General features: G+C 41.2%; 1 protein-coding gene across 1 annotated transcript; it reads left to right on the forward strand.

Annotated features, from left to right (window-relative positions):
* Positions 1-2,264: 2,264 nt before the first annotated feature.
* On the forward strand, positions 2,265-12,692 carry LOC106566606 (protein Wnt-7a). Its single transcript, XM_014134784.3, has 4 exons — positions 2,265-2,634; positions 3,362-3,588; positions 7,016-7,287; positions 10,123-12,692. Exons 1-4 carry the CDS (start codon positions 2,564-2,566, stop codon positions 10,603-10,605), a joined length of 1,053 nt encoding a protein of 350 aa, XP_013990259.1. The 5' UTR covers positions 2,265-2,563; the 3' UTR covers positions 10,606-12,692.
* The last annotated feature ends 3,536 nt before the right edge of the window (positions 12,693-16,228 follow it).

A 16,228-nucleotide genomic window follows, 5' to 3' on the forward strand; every position in this document is an offset into this window, starting at 1 on the left:
CAGGAGTTGGAGTTGAGCAAGAGTCGACTCCAATCACAAATCCAAATCCTGGAGTCGTGCACCACTAACTGTACCAGCTTTTTTTTGTTTCACCTGGCTGCTGTTTCCCGAACTTTTGAAAACATCAATTGAAAAGTGACCTGAACCTTGAGAGGAATGTGAGATGCAGTAAAGGAATGCAGTACTGAGACAGAGGGCTCGTAGTGAGGACGACTGGCTACTACTCTGAACTGTGTGTGGTGAGCTTTCTGGTGGCCAGAGCTGTTGAGGCATCACACAAGTGGGTGCCATACTTTGTGAAGGAGAAGGTTCAGTAGCTACACAACTGCTTATTTGTTTTTTGAGCTTTTGAAGTGCTTTGAGATTATAAAAAGTGCTATAGAAATGTATCACAGAGTGCTGCTGCCCTTCCAGAAGGATGCCTGAGGTCTTGCCCTCAAATACCAACAATTTCTCTACCTGCTCAACTGAAGTAGGAGGAAATGTGTGGAAGTTAGACCAAAAATCCATTACAAACACAACCATGAAAATGAGTACAAGTGACAAAATGACAAGCTTGTTAAAGTAACAGGTAACGAGAATCTAAATAGATTAAGATATTAAATGTCTCAACTCGACACTTTACCCTGGATCTCTGACTTGTATCTAGTATTTTTAATGCTGATGTCGAACAGAGGGAAGACCTTGTGATGTGTGAGTGTGAGTGGTCCTTGCAGTGAACACTGGTCAGTCTGACCGGCTGGGAGGGCAGGAAGACCGCAGCCTGAGACAGACCGAGACACTGGCACAGATACACTCATGGCCGCGGGAAGATGTTTTGGGTTGAGGGTGCTGACATAAAAAATGTAGACCTTTTTTTAATATTATTCAGAATTATCAATGGGTGCTGCAGAACCCTCTGCACCCCTACTTCCTGCTACTATGGATAGGCTGAGTTTACACAGGCATCCCAATTCTGATCTTTTGCCCAATTATGGGAAAGATCTGATTTGTCAGAATACCAATTAGTGGCAAAAAAGATCCAAATAGGGCAGCCCTATTGAAATAGCCTAAATTGGCAATTCCATGTTAACAGAGTGGAACTGAGATTCGGACTTTTCACTTTAAAATGTACATCAAACAAAAAACAATGATTGCAAAGTTAAACAAACCACACAACTATATGCAGAAGGACCACATTTAACAATTTCCACTGAAAATTTTACAAAAACACATTTACTTGAAGAACAGTGCAGATGCAAAGTTTGGAAAGAGAATAAAGGCACAAACAGTACAAACCATCATTATGTTACCAAACTTTGCATCTGAGTCTCAGTGTTACTCCGTTATCGTGGAATTGCCCAAATCTAGCAACAGATATTACAAATGAATAATAGCATTATGTTTCAAAGTAAAGCAACCGCTTGACAAAAGAGCAACAATATGTGGAACGTTATGCTGAAACAGATAGACAATAGCCTATATTCAAAACTTGAATTTCTACTTATGCTTCTGAGAGTTTATTGTGATTCTCTTAGCTACTTTACAGACACTTGATGCTCGGATTAAATAATCTTTCTGGAAAAAACGAGAAATCTTAAATCAGACAATCATTTTACTTTTTACGGCTGTGCTGTATTGCTGGCTGTCAAATATAATTTCAGCGAATCTTTATTCAGTTTTCAACGCTACCTATCTTAATTGGTCTGCAGATGGCGCTATTATAAATGGTACAAAACTTCTCCAAAACAGAGACGAATGGATGCGCTGGACGTATGTGATGAAGGAAGGAGCTGTCACAGGTTAGCAAGTTATGAACAAATTGTGCCAACATGGTATATATAAAGGTGACCATTTGTTGACATGTTTTAATTCAAAGTAGGTTATGTGGACAATTTATTAAGTGAGTGCAATGAAAATGTATGCATGCAATTTAATTTGAGATGAGTTCGGCAGTTCGAGTTAGGCTATGTTTATTTTTGAAGTGTAAAGGAAAGATAACATACATAGACACTGTTTTTTTTGACGTTACAGAAAACAAGTAGTAGCCCATTTAATGATAATCATACGCCATTAGTGAAAATAACGTATTGTCATTATCAACGCACAAGATGTACAACCATCACTATCCACTGCACTGCGTGTGTGTTTTCATTTATTAGAAAGGTAAAAGTCTTAATGAGTAGGTGAACTGACACAGAGATTCAGCCCAGGCGGGATTCCACAGTAGGGCCCTATGTCTTCTCTGATCACGCCCCGGATATATGAGCCAGATATATAGATCATGCGGGTAGCAAAGGAACTGTGAGAAGGAGATAATCACACTACAAGACTTTCTCATCCTTAGTTTTACCTGTGACACCCTCGCAATGACAAGCCGGAGCAGCAAAGGGGACACTTAAGGGGAATTTACGGAAATCATTACAGCTAGGAAACTATATAAAATAATTGACAGTAACTATTGGGGATATTCGTTGGTATCGACTTGGAGTAACTTTGGATACTTGGACAGTGACTATCGGAGAATATCTATCTATTCATCATTTTCGCTTACACATTGCATGAAACTGAGAGTGGAAGCACCATGAGTCGGAAAACTAGACGCTGGATTTTTCGGGTTTTGCTTTGCCTTGGGATTGTCTATTTGAAAATCGGGTTAGTTTGATTCTTATAGGCATGTTCATCTCACATAGTTATGTTCCTAAATATCAGAATATAAAACATTAAGAGTATAGACTATAACAGAACGTTTCGGATGTCATTTTGTCATTTTGTTACACAGGCTACGTTTCTATAAATTAAACTTTCTTTCAATTATTGTAATTATCCATCTACGTAAACTAGATGCATTGTTCATTTGACATTGGCCCGTGAACAATGCAAAGTTTCTGAGAGTTTTTTTTAATTATTCTGTTCCAAAAAGTCTATCGAGTTGATGGAAAATCTGAGTTTTTACAATTAGAAACCACCTGACGAAGTTTATTCCGATCTCTTGGCCTATACAAATCAAATAAATTACGTTTATAAATTAGGCTACAGAATGCTTCAGTTTAGTCCTTTCTATTTTGTAACACACTTGTAGATTACCCAAAGACAGGTTCATTGAGTTTAAGGGATAAGGGAAAGCATGTCCTCACCGCTTAAATATGTCTCGTATTTCTACAACACAAGTTTAATAACCTCAAGAGGCAAGGAAAACATCAAGTCTGTGCTTTTAAATTGTATGAATGTATATATGAATGTATAACCCTATTTCATATTATAAACATGTAATAAATCTTTAATAAACACGGTTTTATCTAGGAGTTTGAAAACCATGTTGCCCATATAGCAATATCTGGCAGTCACTTTAATTTCATGTCTAACTCTTGTACCCTTACAGTGGCTTTTCATCCGTGGTCGCGCTAGGTGCGAGTATAATCTGTAACAAGATTCCCGGGTTGGCTCCCCGACAGCGGATAATCTGCCAGAGTCGCCCCGATGCCATTATTGTCATCGGAGAGGGAGCCCAAATGGGGATCAACGAGTGTCAGTTTCAATTCAAAAATGGGCGCTGGAACTGCTCTGCGCTTGGAGAGAGAACGGTCTTCGGAAAAGAGTTGAAAGTGGGTATGTTGCAAATCAATTCAAGTTTGGTTAGAGTATTTTTAAATGTCATTTCATTACTGAAAATGTCCCCAATTGTATAATATATATAGGCCTGTAGGTTAGCTTTCGCATTGTGCGTCAAGAGCGCACAGTGCCGAATGCAGCCAAATGTCCCGTATCCTTTTGAGAACCTGGCATAGCCTATCTATTCAATGATATTTGACACAAATCTTTTGTTGCTTTTCTGAATATTATCTACGAACTCTTAGGTGCTAATATATTTCCCCTTTTAATGTCACCAGTGCGTATACATTCCTGTCTTTAGGCTATATATACTTGCATTATGTGTGCGTCGATAACATGGACAAACTTTAGAGAAAGGGCATTGCGTGTCCATTTGAGAGCAACACGCTGTGGCAATTACAATATGTTTACTGTGAGATTTAAACACGTTTCCCATAGGCTATACACTAGAAGTATCAACAGGCAACTTAATTGTAACAGCATACACATTTTCCCAATAACCTAAATTATCATGGTTAGGTTGAAGCTGTGTCATTTACTTCCTATCTCTAAAGTCTAACACTGGTCTTACACGAGAGAGCCAGAGTGAGAGAGAAAGGAGAGGAACTGAACAAGTCCAAAAGGTATCAGAAGCCAGCACAGTAACAAAGCTCTTGTGAACATTGACAGCCTGTCTTTTCAGCGCAGCGTAGTCTCCTGAGGCACATATTCGCCGGTCTTTATCTTTCTCTATCACTGGGTGCTGTGGCTCTCGCAGTAAAGACGACAATCTTACCACGGGTATAAGTTACAGTGGATAGAAAGTACAGAGAAATAAAGTCCTAAAACACTGAACTGAACATACACAGGGGAATAATGAAAGAAAGGAAAGGTTCAAATGAAGTACTGAAGCTACCTGGTCAGGCAATAGCATTGATGAATGCATTGGATGTATTTGGGGACACAGGGATGGCCTACAGTAGATGTAGGCTCATGGCTGGTACAATGGAGGCTGAACTTGTTCAATAAGAACTTTTCCATGTTGTGCCTATCAAACATGCCCTGGAGTTGTCTGAAGGACTTCTTGGAGTATGCTCCTGTGCATAATATTGCATAAAGTCACAGATACTCTGGATAACAGAGCAGCTGATGTTGATCCCAATGTGATCAGATATTCAGCAGATGGTGAATATGTGGCAACCACCAGATTGTTGCATATTCAGGGCGCAACTAGAATGTAGTCTAGGATCTTACCCTATCCCAACCTGGAGTTGGGCTCTTCAACAGAGTCGCACACAACAAATGTAGCTAATAGCATTGTAATAGAAAACTGTTGGTGTTTAAACCATCAATGACAAGTAGCTACACTCTTAGAAAAAAGTGTTCCAAAAGGGTTCTTTGGCTGTCCCCATAGGAGAACCCTTTTTGTTTCCATGTAGAACCCTCTGTAGAAAGGGTTCTACATGGAACCCAAAAGGGTTCTACCTGGAACCAAAAGGGTTCAACTTGTACCAAAAAGGGTTATTCAGAGGGTTCTACTATGGGGAGAGCTGAAGAACCCTTTAAGGTTCTGGATAGCACCTTTTTTCTAAGAGTGTAGACTACAGTATAGCTACTTGTCATTTTCTGATCTCTTATTTCCCTTCATACAATGCATTACTATAAATCCACAACTAGTGCATTTAATGGCAGTTCACAATATTATTGGTTGGTTGGCACTATGAAAAGGTCTTTGCTATCTACAGCTGTTGGTGTGAAAGGCATAATCCTCTCCTGCTGTTCAAGTGAAAACGGTGGTCTTTCACAATATGTTTTCTTCATGAATGAGTGGTTTAAGACATTGAAGAGTTTGGCATGGACAACCATGCAAAATAGATTGGTTTCACTGATCAGATTAGTGGTTAGAAATGAATGCCATTGTTGATGTCTAGCGTGAGTGGGGTGGAGCTTGCATGCTCTCACTTGTGGCCTAGGAAAGGCAGCCTATGGTTTTTTTGTTTGCAGGGGTGCAAGGTGCATCTAATGTTTTTAGTATTTGAGTAGTTTTTCAGTAGTATGTTGTGCGTTGCGTATCAACCAACATGAATACTAAAATAACATTTAATTAGACTTTTTTTAAATATACTTTTCTACATATAACTTGGTGCAATAAGAGTATTCATATTCAACACTTCAAAGCATTGCTTCCATTGCTTTTAGGTCTTTCCACTCAGGTCTCACGACAAAGTACTAAATAATTCCTACCCTCCTTTGTTTTGAACCAATGATCTGGGGGAAATGAACAGCGGAGCAGTCAGAACTGACTGACTTTGTGCCGGCACACCTTCTTTTTTTGGCTCGGGGCCAATCGAATCTATAAAAACATCCACATAATTGATGCCTCAATATTAGTTTTTTTTCCAATGGCAAGGGCACAGATCCAAAATGTTTATCAAGAACAGGGCAGCAGCACCTAGTGAATCTGTGTTCACCAGAAAGTACCGAGGATGGTATCATGTTTGTTTTGAAGACATGTCAACTGGAGGAGTTTGTTTACATAGATATGATGGATATTGCCATCAGTAGCTTATTGTTTGTATATACTCTAGCTACATACCTTCAGATGCAGATATTTCCTTCTCTATGCATGCACACAGAGAATTCATGTTTGGTTAATAATAAGATTGATATCTGCAACCCATTCGTTTGCATCAGGAAATAATGTTCAACTAAACTAACTCATTGGATAATTACACAAGTATGCACTTGTACATTAAAGCTTGGTATAAGCCAGTTTCCCTGTTCCCTATTTACCTATCATCTTGAGACCTTGAAATACATGCTATGACTAAAAACTTTTTGCAAGAAGCTCTCTCTTTAAATCATGACAGGTTAACCTTAAACTATTTGCCGATAATTCAAACACCCCAGTGTGCGTAAATGATTTGTTAGTCGGACCTTGGGGAGATAACCTCTGAATCAAGATCCACCCTGCAAGAATACACAGAGCGTACCAGGCTCTGATCGGATCAATATCTCTTCCTTCTCCAAAGCCCTCTCATTCATACTGCTTTATTGACTTGGAAGTTCACAGCCATTTTGGTTCAAAGGCAGGCCAGTTTCCAGATTACTGTAGTCCTTGAGTGGTTGTGAGTGAGACTGACAAACAGTTTGATATGAGCACTCACACTTAATGGTTAATCTGCTTTCAAATTGCTATTTTTCAACATACAGTATACAGTATATTTTATATACACCATTTAGACGGAAGTATGTAATGAAAATTCAGATTTCCTCCCTTATCCTTGTCCTATTTATCAAGTGGTGAAACATACAGCTGTAGCACCATAAATAGATGCATTATCCCTGATATCAGATATCTCCCAGATATCACACTCATTCATACATAAAAATGATGAACTGCAAGTCAGCAAAATACTCAAGTTCCTCCTATGTTCTCTCCTAGGCAGTAAAGAGGCTGCGTTCACCTACGCCATCATTGCAGCCGGAGTTGCCCACGCCATCACTGCAGCCTGTACGCAGGGAAACCTGAGTGACTGCAGCTGTGATACGGAGAAGCAGGGTTTCTACAGTAAAGGCCAGGGCTGGAAGTGGGGAGGCTGTTCAGCAGACATCAGCTACGGCCTGGGCTTTTCGAAGGTGTTCGTTGATGCCAGGGAGGTCAAACAGAACGCCAGGTCTCTCATGAACCTGCATAACAACGAGGTGGGACGCAAGGTACGTTACCAACCACTCCACTTCCTGTTTCTTTCTCCATAGGGAAGGATCTTACAAATGTGCTATCTTTATTTGAACAGTTTCTCAATGCAGGAAAATATTCCTGCAGCAACAGGAAATGTTAATTATTATGTGGATTTTAATTAATGGACATTTTTGTAGGGGTTGATACATTTTCTGTTAGGGCAAATCAAGTCTGAAATGTTTACGTGGAAATTACAATCTTTATAAGCCTTTTTAAATCCCAAATATACTACAAGTTTACATTTCCTGCTGTGCAGGAAAATCCTCTGAAACAAATTAAGATAGCACATCTGTAGATGGAAGGCTCCATGCATCTTCAAACAGAAAGCCAGATCTCTGATGAACCTTCACATCAACGAGGTGGGATGCAAGGTACATGACTACACTACTCCATTTCCTGTTTCTCTCTCCAAATGTAATCCCGGCAAACCTAAACTGGATCCCAGAGTATTTAATTAGGTGATGTAGGACCATTCTCCAAAAACGTTTCAATACAACAAAATCTGAGGGTAGTTCACTCAAAAAACTTTTTTTTTTGTGGTATGAAAACATCAGACAAACATAGATTTTTCAGAACAATCTCCGTAATCTCTTATAATGTCTTTACTGTAATCAGGAACTAGTTTCTTTAAGATAAAATGTGCTGTAGTTTACCCAAACAGGTACAGAGAAGACTTGAAAGTAAAGACCGAATCTAAATCTGAGACCGAAGTGTTGGTTAACGACATGGCCTTCCGAATGTAGGCTAGGCCTCAGTAACCATGGCTGTTGTGATTTAGTAGTCTCCACCATGCTCAGAAGCGGGTGGACCTTGCCAAGGATCTGGGCATTGGGGCCAAGATTAAACAGGCAGTGAAATAAATGGAAGCTTTTAGGGGGGGAAGAGCAGTTTAAGTGGCAGGGTTTGATTACGACCCAGATCTCTGGGCTGAAAACAAATTGACACTGTACATTAGCCTGCTCCCTATGCTCTGCACTTTTGGGAGAAGATACAGTTACTTCATGTTTATCACAATACCTAAATTCCTTGGATTGTCTGATATTGCAGAGCCAAGTACTTATTGTGTGTGATAGTCTTGTGCCACAGGTTTCTATGTGATACTTATTGTCCATAACCTCTCCTAACATCGTAGAATCATATCTACTGTATCATCATGTCTCTTGGGAGCGGTTACCTGCCTAACGAAGACTTTAAAGCAACTTATGTGAGTCACCTGCTGTTTTGTATGGCTTGTAGTCTGTCAATGTCTAACACTGTGGCAAATCCCTAGAAACAACCAAGATGGATCAAGGACTAGGGACTGTTCACATTCTCAGATCAAGGCTCCTGTGCATCCATGGCTGCAGCAAATAATAGATCAGCCCTGAGACTCCAGCAAGTCTGCAAGTCAAAGAAGAAGCGGAATAATTGTGCCAAACAACTTGGGCGAGGCTCCTTAGTAGTACACTGGAGTTAGTGAAGAGGAAAGAAGCACCTCTCCCTCCAGAGTCAAGCCTTACCCCTCTCTCTCTCTCTTCTTTCTGTGCCACAGAGGCCTGATTCAAACCACCAACACGTACCCAGACAGACTGAAAAGCCTTCACTCACACATTGTGCTCAACAGCTCACTGTTGCCTTTCTGTGTGGGGCCTGAATTCATCCCGCTTATCTAGACAGCTAAATTGCCTCTCACAGTGAAACGGGCTACACTCGTGGATTCAGATCAGTTGGGCTTTTTCTTTTTTCCTTCTCCTTGGTAATAAATGGCCTCTCTGTTTTGATAGTTATCCCCCCTCCTTTATTTATGCTAATCAAAGCAGTGACACTGAGCAGGAGCGCGGTTCACAGCCCCCAGGTCCAATACGACCAGACAAAGCCTGTCACAAGTGTTGGTCACAGGGCTACTGATGGATTAGGAACTGGGAAGCCAAGTGTTGTCTGGTATACCACAGAGGGCTAACCGCAAAGACCGTTGTTTCTCCACACTTTCATGCAGTTGTATGCATTTCCAGTAAAAGGCACTAAAATACAATATGTTTTATTGATTCTAGAATTTCTGGACATGGAAAATCAATATGCATTGTTCTTATGCAACATAATTAAAGGTTTTTCACTTGTCATTGATTGCGGGAACTCTCCAAATCTCAATCTATTTTAGTATAGAGATAGTAGATTCCAAACAAACTCCCCATACAATTTAGTTCAAGGAATTGGGACAAGTAAGGTGGTGTAGCTATATTGTTGGCTGTGCCTTTTCAGGTTGAGATAGCAGACACTTGTAATAGTCATCGGAGCAGGCTTTAACAGTAATCCACATCATTCAGCAGCTTGTCCAGTCACTCCTACACACAAGGAGACTGTAACCTGATCCAGAATTATGGCTGCTGTGTACAGTCTGAATAAAGCTACTGTTTTCTAAAGGGCTGTTGTATTCACAAGTAGCTAGTTACTGATCTAATGCTGCACTGTGCACATAATGTTACCCACTTCCTTGACTTTTACATACCTGAGTCTCAGAGTGTGTCACTGTGCTATGTTGCTATTTTCAGCAATCAAACTATGTAGGCCTGTAATTTACTTCAACATCCACTGACTCTTGGGCCTGCACAGAATGTTTTGATTTCAGAGGATCATGTTATTATGACAATAAACGTGGAACCCTTGGGGCCATTATCGTGCAGTATAAGTGCATTATAAACATAATAGTATGGTATGTTTGCAGATGCTTTTCTTTTTCAATGACCTACTTCTATAAATAGTGATAGACGCTTCAGCAGATGGTTTGCAAGGCCTGTAAAGGTAACCTCTCTCCTGGTTGTTTGTGTGTCTAGATCCTGGAGAAGAACATGCATCTGGAATGCAAGTGTCACGGTGTTTCGGGCTCCTGCACCACTAAAACCTGCTGGACTAAACTTCCCAAGTTTCGCGAGCTCGGCTACATTCTCAAAGAGAAGTATGCCCATGCTGTGCACGTGGAACCGGTCAAAGCCAGCCGCAACAAGCGGCCCAAATTCCTCAAGATCAAGAAGCCCTACTCCTACCGGAAGCCCATGGACACAGACCTTGTGTTCATTGAGAAGTCCCCTAACTACTGCGAGGCGGACCCAGTGACAGGCAGTATGGGGACGCAGGGCCGGATGTGTAATAAGACTGTTACGCAGCAGATCAGCGGCTGTGACCTGATGTGCTGTGGACGAGGGTACAACACACACCAGTACTCCCGCGTGTGGCAGTGCAACTGCAAGTTCCTGTGGTGCTGCTACGTCAAATGCAACACCTGCAGTGAGAGGACAGAGGTGTACACCTGCAAATGACAGTATTTATTGGACCGTCGGATGTGTGTGTGTGTGTGGATGTGTGTGTGTGTACATAGTGGAAACTTTTTTAGGTAATGGATCAATGCTGTATTTGCAGCAGTAGACGTTGAGGAACTATAAGCAGAAGATGGAACAACAGCGATTTTGTCTGCACACAATGCTCCTTCTCCCCTCTCATTGGACATATACTGGGATGCCTGCAACAGATCACCATAAAGGGAAACACACTGTGTCCTGGATGGCATGATGGGACAGCCTCTGGACATTAACTATAACACACTGTGTCCTGGATGGCATGATGGGACAGCCTCAGGACATTAACTATAACACACTGTGTCCTGGATGGCAGGATGGGACAGCCTCTGGACATTAACTATAACACACTGTGTCCTGGATGGCATGATGGGACAGCCTCAGGACATTAACTATAACACACTGTGTCCTGGATGGCATGATGGGACAGCCTCAGGACATTAACTATAACACACTGTGTCCTGGATGGCAGGATGGGACAGCCTCAGGACATTAACTATAACACACTGTGTCCTGGATGGCATGATGGGACAGCCTCAGGACATTAACTATAACACACTGTGTCCTGGATGGCAGGATGGGACAGCCTCAGGACATTAACTATAACACACTGTGTCCTGGATGGCATGATGGGACAGCCTCAGGACATTAACTATAACACACTGTGTCCTGGATGGCAGGATGGGACAGCCTCAGGACATTAACTATAACACACTGTGTCCTGGATGGCAGGATGGGACAGCCTCAGGACATTAACTATAACACACTGAGCTATCTGCCAGCCAGCCAGCCTATGTTTTTGGACTAGGTGTCAATGCTGAGACTGTTAAAAAGCTATGGATGGATGTGTACTATTTGTTGACTGTAGAGTGAATGGATTCCCCCAACGCTCACCATAAATCAATGCTGGATATAATGCTGGACTGTGCTACTACTGTAGTTCTCTGTATCTGTACACTCTTAGGAAAAGGGGTTCTGAAAGGGCTCTTCAGCTGTCCCCATAGTATAACCCTTCCAGGTAGAACCCTTTTGGGTTCCATATAGAACCCTCTGTGGAAAGGATTTTACATGGAACCCATAAGGGTTCTACCTGGAACCAACAATTATTCTTCAAAGGGTTCTCCTATGGGGACAGCCAAAGAACCCTTTTAGGTTGTAGATAGCACCTTTTTTCTAAGAGCGTAGCTCAATAAGACACGCTATGCACAAATGAAATTAAACAACCATTGGGAATATTTAACACACTGTATTTAGAGACAAATAAATAATATTAATTTATTTCATAAAGAAACTACTGATTTTATCCATTATGGAGCAAGTCTTAATTGTGTAGATGGTGGGTTCTTCCCCAATGAGAGTTTTTGTTATTGTTTTGTTTGTTAATACAATCCAAAATAGAACTTAAGAGTCATACACTGGAATTAGGTCAACCTGGAATATTATGTTGCTCATTGTTCCAGGTTAGGCTGGTAATAGGCTACTGACATTGACTTTCTCATGAATTTGTGCTTAATCTGAAATCGTACCCTATTCCCTTTGTAGTGGCTCTGGCCAAAAGTAGTGAACTATATGGGGAATAGGGTGCCATTTTGGACGTGACCTTAGTCTTCCTTCTGTTTGCTGCTAGTCTGGAGAATCCCTCACTGTGGTCTAAGGGCATCAACACTACTGTCTGTGTTGAATGACAATGCTCACCTCAAGCTGACTAAATTTAACAAGACATATTCAACCAGACACTCTTTTTGGTAAATATTGGTAAAGAGAGTATATTTTGAAAAAGCCTATTTTTATATAAATGTCTTATTTATACTATTTCTTCTGGCATAATTCAATATCATGCTCTTCCCTCTTTATCCCGCTGTAAAATCCATGTGGGAAAATGTGCGATCTTGTGTTTGCCACTGCTGTCACTTCATTGTTGTACTGTATACTGTATGTTATTTGGAACCATGTGTTTGTCCCTGTGAATATATGGCTGTGTTCAAACTGCTTTGTTTACTGCATTTCATGACTGCTATGGTTGGAATACAGGAACGGGATAAGACTAACAAGCCATGACTCTGAGGGTTTCATTTCACTACTAACCCTACAGACCTTTATTTGATCACCCTGTGGTAGGGGAACTTTCCTGTAGGAAATGTCAAACTTGTAGTCTATTTGAGCTTTAAAAATACTTAAGTTTGTAATTTCCCCTTTGAAATTTCAGACTTGAGTGAGCCGAAAAAATGTATAAGTATATCAACCCGTAATTATAACCCACATAATAATGCACATTTCCTGTTGCTGCAGGATTATTTTCCTGCTGTAGCAAACTGGCTCAAATTAAGACCTTACATCTATAACTTTCACGACAAGAGGCAGCTCAAATTGGTTCTGATTTTCAGCCTAAATATAGCCTGGTCTCTAAAACCACAATGTTATTACATATTAATAACATGTTAACTACACATTAATTAACTATGGGCTTTATTACTTGAACTTTAAGTTGATTGTATTGTATGACAGTTTTATGCTGCCATTAGGCTACAACACGCCACATTGAGCAAACTATTACTTACTAAAGACAATGAAGCTAATAGACCATAGATATCATATGTGATCATGGTAAGGCCTAAATGCTTAGAGTTAAATCAATCACTGACACTGTTCCCTCTATGGTTGCAAACTGTGAAGTAAGCAGGGGAAAATAAAGAGAGACATTTTTGGAGAAAGTGCGGAAAGTTATTCAGACTTAATTGAGGGCCCATCTTGGCCTCACAGACTGGGAAGGACGCGGTTGAATGTAGCGGAGGATAAAAGCGTTTGTGCGCTAATGGTAGGATGTTGGTGTAATTGATGAGGCTGGTTGGGCTGGCTGTCACGGTGGTGATGACTTGTTCAGGCAGGGAGGAGTTGGAGCTGTCAGCTGATAGATGACCAGCACATCTGCTTCATTCACTCCTAAAGCCCCTAGTTGCTACAACAACTCCCTCTGCACCCCAGAAAATGTGAGGCAGTTCAAAGGAGATGCCGGCTGACATGTCAGGGAAATGTTAACGATGCTCAAGCCCACAATCGCCCACTTCCACTTCCCTAATAAAACTAGAACAGGGAGAGAAAGGTGTTAATGGATAACTTGGATGCAATGACCCTCTGAAATAAAGTTATGTATGAATTTGGCCAATAGCTCAATATTTAACACATTTTGTGAAGACCACTTACATTCCTACAGTGAGGGCCTTCATTCATTCCCAAATAAAATCTTCTTCTGATGTAATATTCTGTTCCAGGGCCGTATTCATAGAGCATCTCAGGGTAGGAGTGCTGATCTTGGATCAGTTTAGCCTTTTAGAATAATGAATGGATGGGGGGCGGGGCTTATCCTAGATCAACACTTTTTACTCTGTGACACTTTATGAATATGGGCCCAGCGCTCTGAATAGGGGTCCGGCTGCACCTGAAGTACTCTAACAAAAATTATACTGGAATGTATTGCTATTGTTGACCCCTGAAGAGGGTTGTAACTGTGACTTATTTTTGGTTGAGAGAAAAGCTTCCAGTGTTCATTGCTTCAATAGAATCCAGCATAAGAAAAGGCAGCTGGCTAAACAGCCCTGGTTAAAGTTAAACCAGGGTTTGTGTTGAAGACTCACCACATTATCTCAGTGTCTAAAGAAGTCCTCCCTCCCTCTACATCTCTGAGGATCTAATATGGGTCATCTTAGGCCAATTCACACTCACTTAGTCTTCAGCTAACCTTTCAATGACTGTGGAGAATCTCAGGCTTGGGTAGACTCTGTGACTGATGCGTCCTAATGGTTCAGCATCCATTTATGGTGAGTAATGATTAAATGAGGTGCTGTTACAGTCATATTGTCAGTGACCAAAAGAAACCTTCACATTGGATCTGTTTGTGTGTGTGTGTGTGTGTGTGTGTGTGTGTGTGTGTGTGTGTGTGTGTGTGTGTGTGTGTGTGTGTGTGTGTGTGTGTGTGTGTGTGTGTGTGTGTGTGTGTGTGTGTGTGTGTGTGTGTGTGTGTGTGTGTGTGTGTGTGTGATCCACCTGCCTTGTGACTCAGTAAGATCTACACCACAACAGAAGACACAGTCTCTCCCACAACCCCCCACAAACACACACTGTTTCATCAAACCAAAACCCCATGTTCTTTGATATCACGGCATAAGCCAGACACTCTTAATCAAGTTAGAGGATCACTGCAATACTAATTATACCCTTAACTGTGCTTCTCCATAAACAAGACTATGTCACTGCCAAAACATTCAGGGGTGTAATAGCCATGTCACTCTGAACTGGGGGGGTTGTATCCTTTGAAGGTTTGTTTACAAATACACAACACAACACACACACACACACACACACACACACACACACACACACACACACACACACACACACACACACACACACACACACACACACACACACACACACACACACACACACACACACACACCACACACACACATTGATGCCAGGGGTAGCACCTGCGTTACCTGGAGATCGGCGGTAGTGACTGATTTATAGTTAGTAGTCTGGCTGTATCTCTGTGTTGTTGCTGGAGGCTTGCCATGGCTTCCCTATCTGCTGCTGTGACCTGCTACATTAGCCATTCAGTCTGCTGTAGCTAGTACCCACTGTCTAAATCACTCATTATTCATTTAAAGCACTTATAACTTATTCATCCTCAATATCACCTGTTTGGAATAGTGATGACATTGCCCGTCAACAGGTTTCACCTGATGGAATCTAACATCAGTGAGTCTTTGGCATCTATTTGAGAGGGAGATGACAGCAATGTAGTCTTACCACTAATATTGACATACAAAACACAGAGTTCAACTTATTTTATCTTAATTCAAGGCTTTTGGTGCCACTCACCAAATTTGGCACAGAATTTAATTCTATAAAAATGGCAGCTCTACTCTTCATACTCACTTGAAATCAAATCCAATCAAATTGTATTGGTAGCATACACGTGTTTAGCAGATGTTGTTGCGGGTGTAGCTTCATTTTGTGAGTCTACCTCACCATCCAGAGGATTAGAGTCCAACTGTAGCATTTCATCTTTCCAGCTTTGATTTGTGAACAGGCTGGCTATATCCGGTATGTATACAATGACATCTATAGTAGCGGGACGTGACTCACAATTTCACAGCATTAAAAGTTTAAAGGAATTGGAAATATATACATATTTACAGTATCTTAATTCAAAACAAACCAGCCTCTGTATGTCAGAACAATAATTAGCTGGTTTCAAGCACTTCACTCATAGAACACCAGTAAAGACAGTAATTTGGGAGAGGGGAAGGAGAGAGAAAATGTGCTTTCTCTCTCTCTCTCTCTCTCTCTCTCTCTCTCTCTCTCTCTGTCTGTCTGTCTGTCTGTCTGTCTGTCTGTCTGTCTGTCTGTCTGTCTGTCTGTCTGTCTGTCTGTCTGTCTGTCTGTCTGTCTGTCTGTCTGTCTGTCTGTCTGTCTCTCTCTCTCTCTCTCTCTCTCTCTCTCTCTCTCTCTCTCTCTCTCTCTCTCTCTCTCTCTCTCTCTCTCTCTCTCTCTCTCTCTATAAATCTTCTGACACATGATTCTGTCA

The sequence above is a fragment of the Salmo salar genome, chromosome 13 (assembly GCF_965601325.2).
Source record: "Salmo salar chromosome 13, fSalSal1, whole genome shotgun sequence".
Lineage (NCBI taxonomy): Eukaryota > Metazoa > Chordata > Actinopteri > Salmoniformes > Salmonidae > Salmo > Salmo salar.